This window comes from Morus notabilis, unplaced genomic scaffold (assembly GCF_000414095.1).
Source record: "Morus notabilis unplaced genomic scaffold, ASM41409v2 Scaffold193, whole genome shotgun sequence".
In the NCBI taxonomy this organism is placed as follows: Eukaryota; Viridiplantae; Streptophyta; class Magnoliopsida; order Rosales; family Moraceae; genus Morus; species Morus notabilis.
Window position 1 is genome coordinate 341,479 of NW_010357324.1, and position 18,690 is coordinate 360,168.

At 35.6% G+C, this 18,690-nt stretch overlaps 1 protein-coding gene and 1 non-coding gene across 2 annotated transcripts; one reads left to right on the forward strand and one right to left on the reverse strand.

The window, feature by feature from the left end:
- Positions 1-5,381: 5,381 nt before the first annotated feature.
- LOC112092431 lies at positions 5,382-6,041 on the reverse strand. Its single transcript, XM_024168583.1, has one exon. It carries the CDS (start codon positions 6,039-6,041, stop codon positions 5,382-5,384), a length of 660 nt encoding a protein of 219 aa, XP_024024351.1.
- Positions 6,042-7,818: 1,777 nt separating this feature from the next.
- On the forward strand, positions 7,819-7,925 carry LOC112092437. Its single transcript, XR_002902600.1, has one exon. It is a non-coding gene; the product is annotated as a small nucleolar RNA R71 (small nucleolar RNA).
- Positions 7,926-18,690: the final 10,765 nt, after the last annotated feature.

Genomic DNA, 18,690 nt, shown 5'->3' on the forward strand with positions numbered 1-18,690 from the left:
CTCGCCGGAGTCGAATAAGGCTGGAGAGGGAAGGAGCGGCGGCGATGGGTCACGTGTGCGCGACAAGGGTACGGAAAGGAAGCAATTGGGGTGACGAGCAGATGGCAGGGGGAGGGGCCGACGAGCACGGGGCTAAGGGAGCATTGGCATATCAGAAAAAAAAATCTTGAGGGGAAGGGGATTTGAAAAATCTGGGTTTTAGATCTTAGGGAATATATATATATATATATATATATATTTGAATTAGTGGGTTTTGAAGCTTTGAGAAAGATTTGCGATTTTGATTTCTATTATAGTTATTGTTTCTCTTTAACATATAAATTATTTTTAAAGAGAGAAAATAGTTTAGGGACCTTTTATGAGACAAAATTAAAAGTTTCCATCCAAAATTTAACAGAGAGACTATTTATGGAATACTTTTAGAGTTCAAGGACAATTCATAAGAAAAATTAACCACAGGGACTAATTGTAGAAAGAGAAAAAATTTTAGGAACTATCTATGAATTTAACTTTTAAATTAATTCATGACATATTGACACATGAAAACATCAATATTGTATCTAAGTAAGAAAACATATCACTGTAAGTTCTATAAAAAGTGGTAATATCAATTTTTTCAATTTCAATTCTTTAAACCTTTTTGGGATGCTTGGGAAAAATTTTCAAAATTTGGAATAGATGATTGACCATCTTCTTCAAATTGTTTGATCTTGAATATTTTTTTCTTTTAAAAAATGCATCAATTGTTAGCTTCTAAATGAAGAATAGTAATTCAGAACTGAAAATAAATTTTAAGACCTCATATAAATTACACTATATAAATCTAGTCTATTATACACATATATGTTATTATGCTAACTTATTTTTTTAATAGAAAATTATAGTTTCTATTTTACAATTTAAGTATAAAATCTAACTAAAAAACTTAGTTACATTTATGTATATAACCTTTTTATTTTTCAAAATCTAAATGGTTGGCCCAATAAAATGTAGAGAACTATTAATTTAAAGGGAGACTAATTTATACACATATTTACTATAGTAAAATTAAAACCATTACATTAAAGGAAAAAAAAAAGCTAGGGGGGCTAGGGTGGCCATGGCCCCCTAGCTCGGTCATTATATGGTAGCGACACGACACCGCTTCAGACTCGTCTTGACAAGGTCTTTCCAATGAGCTAGGAAGTGTCGAAAACCGATGTCGGATGGGTCACCGGAGTAGGTGGCCGCACACGATGAAAGATGAAGCAAGAGAGAAAGAGAGGAAGAGAGAGAGTAATTTGTAGAGAGAGAGGAGAGAGTTTTTTTTTTTTTTTTTTTTGACATATGAGATGAATAAATTTGACATTTTGTGTCCCAAAGAATACATTAGAAGGTACCAAAACACATCTTTTAAAACATTAAGGTACCCGTATGAAATTATCAAAAATACATGGTACTAAACTCATATTTCGATATAGTACAAGTTACCAAAATGAAATTTTCCTAATAGTTGTTTCACATTTTCATTTTCTAATACTATAACTTAAGGGAATTTCTCAGATGTTCCCTCTTGTTTGAGAACACCGATGTTCCATGCTTATCAGTCATCAGATTTGTATTATTTTTTAATATGATTTGACTTTTAAACAGATTTAATACAGATCCGACGACTAATAAATAGGAAACACCAGTGTTTTTAAAAAAGAAAGAACACCATAGAAAGTCCCATAACTTTATAATTGTTTTGTTTTCAAAAAAATATTTAAACACAACCTCATTTTTCTATATCTAAAATAAATATTAAGAAAAATAACCAAAATGTAATTTCAAAAATAGTCGCAAATATCATTTTTAAAAAGTTCTCATTTTCATTTTCATATTCAAAACAAAGGATTTTCTCCGGTGTTTTCTCTGTTTTAGGAACACCTTTGTTCCCTGTTTTTTAATCGTTAGATCTGTATTATAATCTGTCTATTCTGCATACTTTTTCAATCTGGTGTGATTTTGATCAGATTTAACGGTTGAAAAAGTAAAGAACACTGGTGTTTTTAAAAAGGAGAGAATAATAGAGAAACTCTCTCAAAACAAAACTATTTTAAAAGAAAAATGATTATGAGCACCATCAATTTTAACCACCATCACTAATAAAATGCGGGCTCTGTATATCAGCTCTACTCAGAGTCAGTGAGACCAACTCTTTATTAGTTAACAGTGCTTAATAATATTGGTGGCAATTAGTATTACTCATTTTGAAAATCCTATCAAATGGGCGTGTTTTTCATTCTTTGAAAAGTTTTGTCATTTTATTATTTCCAGAACATCCAAAAATGAAAAAACTGCTACTACATACACTTTCTTTAATTAAAGTCGAGCTGTTGGATTTCTAGCAAACAGTCGAGCTGTTGGATTGTAGTCTATGGGCTCAGCCCATAAAAACAGATGGAAGAACGTTGGTTTGGACACGACACATTTCAGTGTTGGACCCAACTTTTCTTATAAATGAAGTCTGAGAAGAAAAAAGTCAAATCAACAAATAAAAAAGAACATTGACAGTAACTGAAGAGCAACAAAACCACTGCCGGAACACCAGAAACATTAAACAGCGGTATTTGGTCTTTCGGCAAATATTAAACAACATTAACCTCCCCAAAACAACAATTCCAATTCCAATTCCAGTGGGCTCTTTTCTTTTTAATTTAATTGCCTATAAATACGCGCCTCCTTTCCCTTATTCTTCATCTTTCTTCTACGACTGTTCATTTTCTGCTGCAAAATCACTTTTTTTTTTAAATAAAAAAGAAATATCTTGTTTGAGTTTCTGTAATGGCTTCTCTTTTGCTTCTGTTGTCTGAACTTGTCAGCCACCGCAACGCCGACCCAGATTTCTGGATCGCTCTTTCTTCTTCTTCTTCTTCTTGTGGTCCTGCCTTTTGTCCATCTTCAACTGCAACAAAATCCATGGAGATGGAGATCAGAGACAAGTACTGGTCTGATTTATCAGAAGAGATGAAGATTGTTCAACAAAGTCTCCACGAGTCTAGAGTCTCAGTCGACTTAGTTTGGCCTTGAAATCATGAATGTTACTTTGAAGTTTGTAATCTATTTATTTTTATTTTTATTTTTATTTTTTGCTTTCTGGGCTCGAGATCAAATGAAGTTTATAAAATTTCAAAGGGAAAAAAAGAGACAATTTAGATTCATACACTCTTAAAAAAAAATTCTGTAATTTTCTCAAATTTTTTTACTAATGACTTTTTATTGATAAGTTGGAACAATGTAAAATATTTTTGTTTGTTTATTTATTTATTTATTGAAGGAGAATAAGGATAAAACAAAGAGGTGTCAACGGTCAATCACTAATGCTCTTATATACAATAAAAGACTCTTAGGGCTCGTTTAGTTCGTTGATTCGAATTTTTAATTTGAATTGAGATGTGATTTTATATGAAAGGTTTTTACTGTAACAAAAAAGTTAAAAGCGATTGTTTGTAAGAGTTTTTTACTGTAACAAAACTCAAATCAACGAAATAAACGAGACATTACTTTATCTTGCGCTATAAGTGCTTGTAACAATTAGGTCACATTCGTCTTTAAAATATACTCGCTCCTCTTTAAAATTGTATGATTGTATGATGAAATTTCAGATAATTTTTTTTAAAAAAAACTTTAAATTCTTCTCCGGAAGAATGAACACAAAAGCTATTCACAAATATTTTTCTGATATTTTGTCTGAAAAGTCATCTCAAATAAACTGTCTTGGTAGTATTTATATCGATCAACATAAACTCCTTAATGTCGATTAATTAATTCAAGTCACACTCGAATTGAAAAATCAGCATTTATTTAGGCCCTGTTCACTTCGCTGATTCGAGTTTAGAGTTCGAGTTGAGATGTGACTTTATGTGAGAGCTTTTTACTGTAGTAAAAAAATTAGATGTGATTATTTGTGAGAGTTTTTTACTGTAGAAAAACTCGAATTCTAAACTCGAATTAGCGAAGTGAACGAGGCCTTAATGTGCTTGACCGGATATTCTCAAATCCAAGAAAGTTTAGAGATACGCTTTGAGGATATATATACCTAGCTATAACTTCAAATCCTCAAATCTTGTTAAACTTTTAAACCGAATTTTCTTTTGGATGAAAGAGAGAAATATGTTAAGACTTGAGATAAATTAAAATTAATAGGCCATAGTTTACATAAGTTAATAAATAGGTTAAATTACTGTTTTCGTCCATAACTTGTCTGGTTATGAACCATAACTTGACAAGTTATTGTCCATAAATCACGGTTTTTGTCCATAACTTGTCTGGCTATGAATGATAACTTGACAAGTTTGTCCATAACTTATCTGGTTATGAACTATAACTTGACAAATTATAGCATATTAATTTCTATAACTAAAAGTTGGCCTATATATTTCTTTAAACTTTTCATATTGGCCTATTTTCTACTATTTTTGTTTTCTTTTTGACCAAATCAAACCTTGAAATTCAAACCCGGATTTTGGATTCTAACTTGCACAGCACAATAAGCTTCAACCTGTTCACTTGTTTTTTTTGAATTAGACTTCTTGTTGCCAATAAAACGTGCCAACACTACAAACCCTAACAGCCAAAAAGCTTTTTGGGACATTCTTTTGTATTAGAAGTAGACCATTGAATAAGTTGCAAAGCTTTGACAATTGAGAATACGAGGAGTACTTTGGGTGTTGTGGTTAACCCAAATCTTATGCATACATATATAACCAATACTCTTGATTGGATATTTAGGACAGACATGTATGTATTTTTTGTTAATGAGTGGAGAAGACTATAAGGGCCGTGAATTAGATGGGGTCTAGTGAGAAGTCAAGGTGAAGAGATAATTACGCTAGGTGCCATGGCTTTACCATGTGGATCGAATTATGCCGGACAACTCAAACTCTCACATTTAACGCCATGGGTCAGAATAAAGAATGCATTGTACTTACTATTTCATAAGCGCGTAATTTGACATAGTTTTTCAAGTAATTTTCTTATTTTCTCGTTTAGTTCTCGAGTATTTTGTGTTTTAATTGTATTTTTGTGTTTTGTAGGTGTTCTAGAGATTAAAACAAGTTTGGAATCTCAAAATGAAACATTTTGGATGAATTCTGAGTGACTAGGCTTCAAAAACTGACACCACGACGCGCGCTCTAATGCATAATTCTAAGCCATTTCTCGAGACCAGAGCGTTTTCGCTTCTCCTAAGAATGCATACTGAAGGTGGGATGGCAAAGGCTTCAACTCTAAGACTAGGGGTTCTTCTATAGATGGCTTAGGTGGTTTGAGCTCACGTTCGGATAGACCCAAAGGCTTAAACTGCCTTCCTCAAGCTGTACGGTTGACCCTGATTCCAACCAAGCCAACTGGCTACTCAATTATGAAGTTTCTTCTTCCAACTCTACCAATGCTGAGATGTCTAGAAGGTCTTTGGAGCAAGCTTGCTCCAGCTCCTTCAAAGCACTAGTATCAATTACATCCACCACAAAGCATTCTTCCACTTCATTAGGAAGTCTCATTGACTTGAGGACGTTAAAAGTGACCTGCTCATATTTGACTCTCATTGTCAACTCCCTTTTTTGCACATCTATTAATGTCCTCCTTGTTGCTAGGAATGGTCTTCCTAAAATGATGGGCATTTCCCTGTCAGCTTCATAATCCAAAATAATAAAATCAACACGAAAGATGAACTTGTCTACTTTCACCAGGACATCTTCAATTTTCCCTTTTGGATGAGCTAGAGATCGATCAGCCAATTGAAGAGTTATTGTGGTTGGCCATGCTTCCCCAATTCCAAGCTTCCTGAAAACTGACATAGGCATAAGATTTAAGCTTACTCCTAAATCACAAAGAGCCTTTCCAAAGTAGTTATTGCCAATTGCACATAGGATGGTGAAACTCCCAGGATCTTTTAACTTTAGAGGGATTTTATTCTGCGAGATGACGCTGCTTTCTTCTGTCATTGCCACTGTTTCAAATTCTCCAAGCCTTCTTTTCTTCGAAAGAATGTCCTTCACGAATTTCACATAACTAGGCATTTGCTCAAATGCCTCCACCAATGGAATGTTAATATGAAGCTGCTTCAAGACATCTAGAAACCTTTAAACTATTTATCTTGTTGTTGCTTTTGGAATCTTTGAGGAAAAGGTGGTGGTGGTCTGTTATTCTGCCTTTCTGCTGCACTTTGTTGCAGCATTGTTGTAGGTTCTGTTATTGAAGGAAAGTCGGAATTGGGAGGATGAAAAGAATAGAGAAAGCAGAAAGAGGGTTTGAGGCGTATAGGAATACTTTCCTTTAAGGTTTTATTTGCCCTCACTTCTCAAAGTTTGCTAACGAGTTCTAAATGGCAAATTACCCCCAAGATACAACAAACCCTTGAACACAATATCCAGCAAAAATATTGAGTTCCAGAACAATTATATTATCTGTATTTTTTGAAGTCCATCATATAAAGACAGGGATGCATCCATCATCTTTAAGTGTTACAACCTTTCACATAAAGATACCTTTTCAATTTGATGGTTATATTTTATATGCTGATGCACTTATAACAATAGTTATTTCTATTGTTAATAAGTGCTCAGATATGTGAGAAAACATATCACAAACAGGTGCAATGGTTCGAGACCTTTTCAGATCACTAAAACACACGAAAACACATTTTCCGTCGACAATTTGCGCTGCAGCGCGCGGGCTTAGCAAAAACAGACCCGGGAGGTCTATTTTGCGCAGGCTGCAGCGCCCAAATGCGCGCTGCAGCGCGCGGGCCTAGCAAAACAGACCCGAGAGGTCTGTTTTGCGCAGGCTGCAGCGCCCAAGCGCGCTGCAGCGCGTCCGTACGCTACAGCGCGCACTCCTTCGCGCTGCAGCGCGTACTTACGTCAGCCTACTCTTCTCGAATGTGTTTTAATCCAATTTTGTGATATCAAGATTGAGAGATATATTACAATCTCTCTAACATCTGCAGCATCACTTTGTTTTTCTGACTCTTCCACTTTTTCTTCCTTTTCCACTTTACCTTGGATTGAAAAGGGCTCTTTTGGCGATTGGGTTGTCTAGTCATTTGCTCTAATTCTCTCTCATTCCTCAGCGCATAGCCTTGCAATGTTCCTTACCTTCACGCTTAGGATCTTTAGTATTGCTTGGGAGTGAGCCTTGAGGATGACTAGTCAAGGCATTAGATAACTGCCCCATTTGATTCTCCAAGTTCCTCAACGAAGGTGCCTGGTTCTGAATTAGTGTTGACTGATTTTGAATAATGGTGTCATTCTTTGCCATGTACTCCTTCAACAAGTGCTCAATCGACGAGTGTTGTTCCACTAGTTGATGTCTCAGTTGTTGTGGAAATCCTAGAGGATGTTGAGGGTGGTTTGCTATTGATGATGATGATGTGTTATCAGTATTGGAATACGGAGTGTTATTTTGTTGAAGTTGCCCACATAACATGCTGATTCCGGGTAGGATGGACAACTATCAAAGAGATGCCCTTCACCACAGTAAGTACAAGAGACCGCTGTAAATTGAGGATAATTCACCCCCTGAGTCATATTCATTGATTTCAATATACTTGTCAAGGATGACACTTGAACGGTTAAAGCTGTCACCGCATCCACTTCATGAACTCTTGTTACTCTCCTAGCTACGGCTGCTCTCTTTGTAGGCCATTGATGGTTATTATTGGCCATCCGTTCCAAAATGTCATAAGCCTCATTATAAGACTTTGCCAAAATAACACCATTGGTTGAATCATCTACTATGGTTCGAGTTTGCCCATTAAGTCCATTGTAGAACGTCTCCATATGAATCCAATGAGGAATCCTATGGTGAGGGTATTTGTGCAACAATTCTTTTAACCTTTCTCATGCCTCATACAAAGATTTCCCTTCTTGTTGCTGAAATCTGGTGATGTCATTTCTAAGCTTGGCATTCTTGGTTGGAGGAAAATACTTCATCAGAAACTTCTTTGCCAATTCATTCCAAGTTGCTATAGATTCCGGTGGTAGAGAGTTTAACCATGCTCTAGCTCTATCTCTCAAGGAATAAAGGAAGAACTTCAGTCTCAAAACTTCTTCTGTTACCCCTGGAAGCTTAAAAGAATCACAGTGCAAGTGAGGATCCTCGGTTGCCATTCCACTAAATTGCCCCACCGTTTGTAGCATCTGAAACATGATAGGCTTGAGTTCAAATTGGGGCGTCTATACTTCTGGCCTAACAATACTTAGGTTGAGCCCCTACAGCATAGGCACTGTGTACTCCCTGATAGCACTGTCTTTGTCGTTTGCCATTGTTGCCTAGTTAACTAGATTATTGACATTTACTAGCTACCCAACGTTGGCTGCATTGCCAGTAGCTTCCTCTAACATTCCTTCAACAACCGCTAAACCTTGCTGCTCCCTTCTCCTCGCTACGAATGTTCTTTCAATTTCTGGGTCTAAGGGCAGCAATTCACGGTCTTGTTGTCGATTCATGCGAGAGAAAAAGTATCTGAAATAGAAGAAAACAAAATTGTCAAGTAAAATAACAGAAAAACTTGAATTTTACAAAGATCAATAATGATTGGTAAAATTCACTACGTAAGTGCATGTGCCGAACAAGTAATAAAGTGAATGACTAGAGTATCGTTCCCACGGAAAAAGTTACTAATATTTTTCTTAATAAGATCCAAGAGATGCAATGTAAACAAATTTAATAGTTTGATTCCACTACACAGACTAAAGAGAATTACAGTAAATAGAAGTAAATAAATGCACACTCAGTTGTCAAAGGTAAAAATCAATCTGTATGAAAGGACTAGGACTCAATTTCTCCTTCACTGCAACTTGGGCTATGTATGCTACAACTTTTGTTATATCAATATTGTCAGTTAACCTGAAACACGAATTTACACAGAGTCTTCCGTTCTACTTATGATTTTACATCTTTACTTAAATTTGAACATATTCCTATGAAAACTCTAAACAGAGAGGTTGTATTAAGCATGGGTTTCAATTGGGTTATGTGAGACAAGTGTATATTCATATACTACTCGCGAATCAGCTAGATCTCTTTGTGAAATTAAGCTAAACACACACTGTTCAATATTGGTCTAATTCTTATCAACTTTCCAGCAAATTGAAATCACTATTTTGTTTATGATGGCCGGTCAATAAACAAAAAAATGAACAAGAGATTATATTGAACAAACTAATCACTACCAATATAGCTTAAGTAAGCATACACAACGTCAAATTACAGATCTAGGTATTTTATCATCCTAGCCAAATAAATTTAGCTCATAATTATTCTGTTAAGTGCAACAAAATAGACAGCCATGGTTTAAGTACAGAAGAAGAGAAAGGATAAACCAAAATGAGGAGAATAACAGTAAAGATAAAATAAAGCTTAGTACTCTCCTCTTGTGGCTTCACTCCTTGAGATTTCCAGCTCCAAATTCTTCTCCTCCCTTTAAATCGTCTAAAACTCATGAAAAATCATGTATGTCAGTCTATTATATTAACCACAACTCTAACATGCTTCCAAGATAATCATATCCGAAAATTATTAAAACATGCGTCATACAACAACTCTCATCAACACCTAAGTAGAAATCATATATAACTCAAATAAATCATGAAAACAACCTAAACGTGTTTCTAATATAATCAACATTAAATAAAAATTTAAATAAACAAAATAGAGGATTAACAATCACATAGGCGTAAAAGAAATTCTAAGCATGTCATTCTATCAATCAATAAAAATTAACATCGTGACAAAATTAAAAACTTAGCGTCCAAAACTATAACAGTCTCATAACACTTTCCTCAACAATAACGTCACAACCATCATACACAAAACTATGAAGATATATGAACATTTTCCTCCATCAATAACAAAAACACGAAATATCATGAGAGGAACACATACCTTTAAAACAACCTTTCCGTGTTCTTCTTAAGAGAATAAAGGAAGATAATGAAAAATTCTATGGTGGCTAGGTCTCTTGAGAAAAAGTGATAGAGAGAGGTATGAGAGAGAGAGAGAGAGAGAGAGAGAGAGTAGGAGCTTGAGGGAGAGAAAGCGTAAAAATTTTCTAATAGGATGGAGTATGAGTGATGTGGCCCCATTCATTTCGCTGATTCGAGTTTAGATTCGAGTTTTGCTACAGTAAAAAGCTCTCAGAAACAATCACATCTAACTTTTTTGCTACAGTAAAAAGCTCTCACATAAAGTCACATCTCAACTCAAATTAAAAACTCGAATTAACGAACTGAAGAGGCCCTTGTTGGTTATTCTAAACTTAAAAGTTAGGCTGTTAGTGCATGTGAAAACGTATGATTCAAAAGGAGTATTTTTTTTTCTTTTCTTTTCCCTCCTCTGACATCCACGCTAATCCTCCTTTTCTTGCATTGACTATGTAAATGGCTAAATTATATCAAAGGAAAAGCTATATATATCCAAAGCATGAATCTGCCCATTTTACTTCTTATTGTACGAGTATGGGTATATTTGCAAGTTGTCTACTGACTGCCACTAAGCCAAATATAGAAAGAATCATGCAATATATGTCAGCTCAATTAAGAAAATTAATTGACTTGAATTGGGTGATTGATGGGCGGTCAACGAGGTAGAAATTGTGTTGCAAACCATGATCAAAGTTTCTTTATACGGTCATTGGCTCCAAAGACATCAAACTAATCCTCACCTTTAACAATTCAGCATAGGACCAATCATCACTAACAAAGTGCAATAACATAAACGGTGGTTGGCTATTGATATTTTATATGTATATATATATATATAATATATATATATATAATATATACATAACTATATAAATTTAACATAAAATTGAACGTATATGTATGTTTGTTTCGTAATATAACATATAACCAATTTGTATTTAAAACTTGACATATATATCTAATATGTATTTTGTAATACCATATATCTATATAATTATTAATGGTATTAAATCAACACACATATCCATCAAATCATCATATAAAATTTAATAATTTGGCATGAATTTGTCCTTACATCACGAGCCCTCGTCGCAATCACCTACTCAACATGATGTTAGAATTAACTAATTATAACACAATGACATCATTTAAATTAATTCATAACGTCTATTTCTATGAATTTGTCAGTTAAAAAAATGGTGTTACATCCTATTCCACTTTCAACACATAGCAACAAACAGAAAAATGAGAGAGAGAGAGAGAGAGAGAGAGAGAGAGAGAGAGAGAGAGAGAGAGAGAGAGAGAGAGAGAGAGTGAGTTGAAGATGACGGGTGGTAAGAATACGACTACATCTCTGCTAGTGATAGCATTGGTGATTATGGCCTGCTTGGTCTCATCTTCCTTTGCTCGAAAGATCGACGAGGATGCGATTCGTGCCGTCATGTTTTCAAGGGAGAAGTTGGGTAATGAGTGCAGAGTGCCTGGTGAATATTGTAGTAAATGGGAAGATAAACGTTGTTGTGAAGGGCTTCATTGCGAAGGTCCAATCATTGGTGCGTCTCAAACGTGTGTGCCCTGCGATTATTGTAAAAGAGAAGGTCAGTTTTGCTCAGTATTTGGTACGGGAGGTTGCAACCCGCTTCGATGCATGGGTAAACCGGGTGTTTGTGAGCAGTTTAGTTCCATCAAGGAAGTTGTGTAAGGCTAAAATTTGTAATATGTATGAATACATATATATATATATATATATATCTGTGTGTGTGAATAGAATAAATATGTCGCACTGCAGAGCACTGTCTCTCAGGAGACTACGTATGGACTTATTCCAATGTGTATTTGTAAGGATTGTATCCTCATGTTGTATTGTAATATTTATGTGTTGTGCATGCTTTTCAGACTATTGTGTTGAGATTTGTTATGTTGATTCTCGTGATTTCTCTTGCACGGTTTTCTCAAAATGGCTACTATTCTTTCTTAGCAATCCGTGGGTCATATAATACTTTCCATTTCACCGAACCTTCCGCTTGTGTTCTCGGCGAAGAAGTGATCTTCAAGCTGGAAGAAGAATATGGTACAAAGCCATATTGGTAATAACCTTAATGCATTTCCCCCGCTTCAACATGTGCGTGACGATGTCATGGATTCGACGTTTTCCTTCTTTCTTAAATCACTTTCATGTCCTTTGGCATAATGCATGATTGTCACACAGTCAAGAATCTATTTTTAATAACAAAACATAAATTAAGAATAATATTTGTCACTTTGATTTCCATGAACCCTAAAAAATACAGGTCTTATATTAGTAGGCTCGGTCTCCTTGGGAATGAGCACCACAAAAGTTCTATTGAAAACTTCTGATGAATCCCCTTCAATAAGAACATCTTTAACGAGCTACCACCAGATCACCCCCAACTATGTTCCAAGTCTGGGTCAATGTGGTCTGTCATCAATATATATATATATATATATATATAGATATATGTTGCTTCAATGTGTGTGCATGTATATGTATATTTTCATTATACACCAAGGGTCAATATTCATAATCAAACAAAATTTATTCATACATTTCCTTTTAAGAAAAATATGGACGCCCCTACAGCCTACCAAATATATATGCATATGTATTGAATCAAACGCAATAATGGGGTCATTAGGAAATGCCAACCTCCCAAATGTTGAACAACCTTCAATATTATGTTGGTTTGTCATTGTCACAAGGACATATAAACCCCTACATGTAATTAATATTCTTCATATTAGTATAATTTTGAGGCTAAGAATATGAATCATAGGAAGAAGTTATATATAGAAGCTGCGCGACTTGACATATCATTTGTTGTTTTACAATGTATATATCTAGCTCCCCACTTGGTATCAGAGCCAAGGTTATGAAGTTGGTATAATGGTTAATAGTGTTTTTCAGATAATGTTATTAGTAAATTTCATCAGAGTAATATTAATATCAATTTACTCTTGGTTGTGAAATGCATGTAGTATAAATGCAGTTTGGATTTAGATCATATGCATTTATTAAACGTAGAAGGCGTTGTTAAGGCGTGGGTAAACCGTTGTTTTGCCATTTCTAAAACTAATACATGTTTGATGGTTTAATTAAACTGTGTTTATATGAGAATAAGACGTATCACTTGAGAACTGTTGCTATCTACTATTCTCATTTACCTTACTATTAATTATTTATCTTAAAAATATTATATTTGTTTACCTATCCTTATCCTCTAATGGCACATCAGGATATAGTTCATAGTTCCTGGACAAGCTGGATAACTTAATTATACTGAAAACTTGTTTTAAAAATTCACTTTTCCTCTATTTTCCTCGAGGACTTTTATATTAGTTTGTTTCATATTCTCTGCACATAGTACTATCAATAATAGTAGTATTTAACTTTTCAAATTTTTTGCACGTATTGCACTAGTTGTAGTTTTGTCCTTTACTTATCTATTTTTGCTATCTTACTTTATCACACTTTCTTTAGAAGCTTTGATAGTCATTTTAGAATTTTACTAATTTGTTGTATTACATACCGCACTATATTTATACAAATGTTATTCGTAGGATGCAAACAAAAGAAATAATGTAACAAAGGAATAATAGGCAGTATGGAAAGGACTGAAAGCTAAAGTAAGTAATAGTATTAAAGCATATGTGGAAAATGAATATATAGTGCAGTGTGTAAGAAAACAAACTAGTAAAATTCTAAAATGACTATTAAAGCTTCTAAAGAAAGTGTGATAAAGTAAGATGGCAAAGGTAGATAGGTAAAGCACAAAACTACAACTAATGCAATACTTGCAAAAACTACTATTACTATTATTACTATTATTGATAGTACTATGAGCAGAGAATATAGAAACAAACTACTATAAAAGTCCTAGAGGAAACATGAATTTTTGAAACAAGTTTTTAGTATAATTAAGCTATCCTGCTTCCCCAGCAACCATGAACCATATCCTGATGTGCCATCAGAAGATAAGGACATGTAAACATATAATAGTATTATTAAGATAAATAATTAATAGTACGCTAAATGAGAACAATAAACAACAACTGTTCTAAAATGATACGTCTTATCATCATATAAACACAGTTTAATTAAACCATGAACATGTATTAATTTTAGAATTGGCTAAACAGTGACAATCCCACGCCTTAACAAAGCCTTCTACCTCTAATACATGCACATGATTAAAATCCAAATTGCATTTATACTAGGTGCATATCATAATCAAGAACAAACTCATATTAATATTATTCTTATGAAGATTACTGGCAATATCATATGAAGAATACTATTCATCATTATACTAACTTCCTTACCCCTGGCTCGGATACCAAGTGGGGAGGATCCTAGTGGTTACATCCTCCCCAATTCATGTCATATGACTAGAGCTCTATATCTAAGTGGGGAGGATCCTATACATGTCATATGACTAGGGTTCTCTATCCAGCTCTTTATAAGGATTCCAAGTGGGGAGGATGGTAGTGGTTACACGGTTAGCAGTGGATAGAGCTGGATATAGAAAACCACTCATAGATTGAAAACATCAAAACAAACATAAGCTTTATTCTTAGTAAAAATAAAACTTACAAATTATTATGAGATTCTACTATGGGAAGCTTATACTTGTTCCACAATGTTGTTCTTAAAAGGTTGTTCTACAAGTATATATGATAGTGGGAGACAAGAGAAAAGATTACAAAAAAAGAAAAGAAAAGAAAAGATAGGAGACGGTGGGAGGCTACGATAGTGGAGAAGTGGAGGAGTGTTGTTCTGGTGGAGGGGTGGATGTGTGTTCTCTTCCTCAGACTATGGTATATATAAAGCTAAGAGTTTAGGAGCTCTCTACTGTAGTCACGTAACCAATAGTAATTGTGTCAGACAGAGCAGTGAAATCTTATCCTATTGAAGACACGTTTGTTCTTTTCTTCAGAAACTAGGTCCACCTATATAGTTTTTCTTCAAAAGGAGTCTTCTGCAGCTTTATTCATTTTTATCTGAAGTGATTCCACTAGGGTTTTATTCTTTTTGGATCCAAAAAGCATATCCTGCTTGATGAATTTCAAACAGTCATCTTCATTACTCTCTGCATAATCAGAATTCCCTTGCTCAGAATTTTCTTTGAGCTTTCATCTTCTTCAGGATCTTCATCCATTTGAGAGAGGATCTCTTTAATAATTCGTCGTATATTTTTTTCGTTTTTGCTATCACAAGCTTCGAAACTAGACAAACTTTTTTGCTGAAGAAATCTGGATGATGAAACTTATTTATTTTGTTCAATCTGTTGTTTTGCTGAAGAAATCTGGATGATGAAACGTGTTGACATTTTCGGAATATGTTGGCATTGGTGTAGTAGCTAGAGACTCATTGGGAATGGTTTTGGCCGCAACATCTATACTCTTTCCAGGTCGTTACACTCCCCATGTTGCGGAGTGCTTGGCCATAAGAGAATGAGTGAACTTTGACTGTGCCCGGGGTTTCTCATATTGGATTATAGAATCTGATTCAATAAATACCGGATTGGGCAATTGAAGCAGGAATCTTCCTGGACATTAGAGGTGTCTTTTTCTCAAGTTGTGGCTTTGTTAGCTGCACTTCCCGTGAAGGGAATATGGCAGTCCATACGTTAGCTAGTTGTGCCTTTACTTTTTTTCTTAATAAGGTAATGGGTATTTATTCTCAATTGATGATAATCTATACACAATCGAAGAGATTCATCGTGTTTCTTCACGAACAATACAGGTGCGCCCTATGGAGAAGTATTGTTTATGATATACCCTTTTACTGCTAATTCACCGAGTTGCTTCTTCAATTCTTTCATCTTAACAGGTGTCATTCGGTAAGGAGGAATGGAAATAAGAGCTGTACCCTGAACTAAGTCAATATCGAATACAATCTCTCGATTTGGGGGTAAACCTGGCAACTCATCCGGAAAAACATTCATAAATTCATCCACCACAAGATTACCCGTATTATCTCCGGTTACAGCAAGTTCACATCCTAAGGCAAGAAGGAAAGAAAAATAGGCTAGGTTTCTCCATCCCCCAACATTGTATTTCAACAGAAGTTCTTCCAGAACTGAGTTCATGTTCGCTTAATAAGTTATTATCGCTCCAAAATTAGTAATCGAAGTTACTCTCTTACGGCAACAATTGCACCGTATTTCAACAACCAATCCATTCCGAGCACCACGTCAAACAGATTCATTAGAAGGATAACTAGGTCAGCTCTCAATCGCTCACCCCCAATCGTTATGTCATACGATCTACATACACTAACTACCTGCACACATCCCAATGAGGAGTTCAAGATCATCGGGGTTTTCAGGCTCTCAGATTTCAATTTCAAAGTTTGAACAAATGAACTTAATATAAAGGAATGGGTAGCACCCGTATCAAATAATACATAAGCCAAAGAGTGTGAGATCAGAATCATACCTTCAATAACCCTGACCTACAGAACTCTCTCCTGTCAGGGTATAAGCTTGTCCATGTGCTTTCTCCTTTCCTCTATCACTGGTATTGGGCATCTGGTTCCCTGGCCTATACTGCTGTGGTAGAGGTAACTGCACTGATCCTTACGCTTGAGGTCAAAACTTTGGGTAATACGGCGGATGATAGGTTGGCGCAGGAGGGAATGGCATTTTTGTCGGCAGCTGTGGCTAGTAAGATGGTACAAACTACGGTAGCCTCTCCTGATTGTAGGAGGTGTCACTATAAGGCTGTTGAGTCGGTGGCCGATTCTGATTAGGACAATTCCTCCCAATATGGCCAATCTACCCACAATGATGACACTTGGGTCTATAGGGATCACTCCGGTCACTTCCAGATGAATTACTACTGCCACTGGCCACTTCTCCACTAGTCTGCCCATGATTGCGGTTCTTTCTATTACTCCGCTGCGGCGTGCCTGATACAGAAGGTCCTCCTGAAATAGAAGCTCGATTGGTGGCTTCTCTTCTTTGATAATAGGCTTAATTATCTTGTTCCACACTTGTAACGGCAGCCACCAGCTCCCGGTAGATATGAATCCTTCAAGCCACCAATGACCTCCTTATCGAGCTCTTAAGACCTTTCTCAAACTTAAGGCTATTCAGGTGTTCAGACTCCACCAGAGATGGTGCATACCGGGATAAGTCATTAAACTTAGCCTCATATTCCCTCACCGACATGTCACCTTATTGTAAGGACATAAACTCGATCACCTTTTCATCCCGATAACTCTGAGGGAAGTATTGTTCATTGAAAAGAGCTTCAAATTGATCCCAAGTCATTGTTGCGACATCATGTATTCTCCTTACTTGCTTCCACTAAGTACTCACTTGACCTTCCAGCTTATACACTGCAAATTCCACCTAGTGCCCCTTCAGTACTCCCACAATGTTCAGGTGTTTCACTATGGAATCGAACCAATACTCGGCTTCCTGAGGTCCTCCCTCACTATTGAACGTAGGAATAGGTTGCTTTCTATCCTCAGCCGGTCGCTCATTCTGAGCTTGGGTTGCCATCCCTTGCAAAGTGGCATACATGACATCTATGAATTCCTCATTATGTGGTGCCAGTTGATTAACTAACCTACGACGCGGTGACATCTCCTTTAACTAAAAAGAAACTGGACTGTTTAGTGGATTCCTGATGTCATACATGTATGCACAATCCCATAGTTTCTAAACCTAAGGCTCTGATACCAAGTCTTGTCACGCCCCAAAACAGGGGTTAGTGACGTGGATGCTCATTTAGAAGTTAAACGTAATTAAGAAAGTAATTAAGCATTTGAAAATATAATAATCAATTTCACAAGGGAAACTTCAAAGAAATTCTAAACAAGCCCCACATTTTGATAAACTTAATTTATAAGAAAGTGAAGGGGACTTTCATAGCTTTTTAATAAAACAGGTTTAAAAACTAAGCCTCTGGCATCATTCAGGGTCTCATCCACAGGATATACAATAGTGTACATATATGAACATGTAAAGAACATTTACAGACATCAACAAGGATGAAAGAAAGCTCAACTTCTTCTTCTTGAATCACACAAGCTAGGGTTGTCAGAGATTGCAACTTATTCTGCACTGCTTCTAGCGTCACCTGGGAGGGGTTTAATAGACATAGAAACAAAAAAGAAAACATGAGCAGAAGGCCAAGTAGGATGTATTTTGAAATAAAATTTATAAACAAGTAAATGAATAAGTAAATAAATAAAGATATCTAGTTCCAACACAACAGCTGAAACCTAACATCCTTTTTCCTGAAAGGAAGTATAAACTTTAAATTATGTATTACAGGCATCAGCAAGTAATTTATACTATGATCAATTACTTACACAACCACAAGCACAAGCCTTAACACCACTGTAGTGGCCCGGTCTGGGTTTTGGGTCCTGCCCCTAAGGATACACGCTGCATATCCTATCTAGGCCATCAGCTAGCTTGCCAGTTCGCATGATATCTTATCTTAATAAAATATTCATTAAATCTTTAAAATAGTTCATTATGATTCCAATAGCTAAAAATAGGCTAATAAAGAAAATGACAAGAAATCCTACCTCTCAAATACTAAACTTGTTGCTATGGTTGCACTATCCTAGCCTCTGCTTTCCTCAAAGTCTTCAATCTGATTCCTCAACTAGCATTGATACAAAATAACGTTTTACGATTCAATCATCCTTCCTAAAACGAATCAGTCTTAATCGTACATGTTGATTTCTTATTAGTGTGCCTTA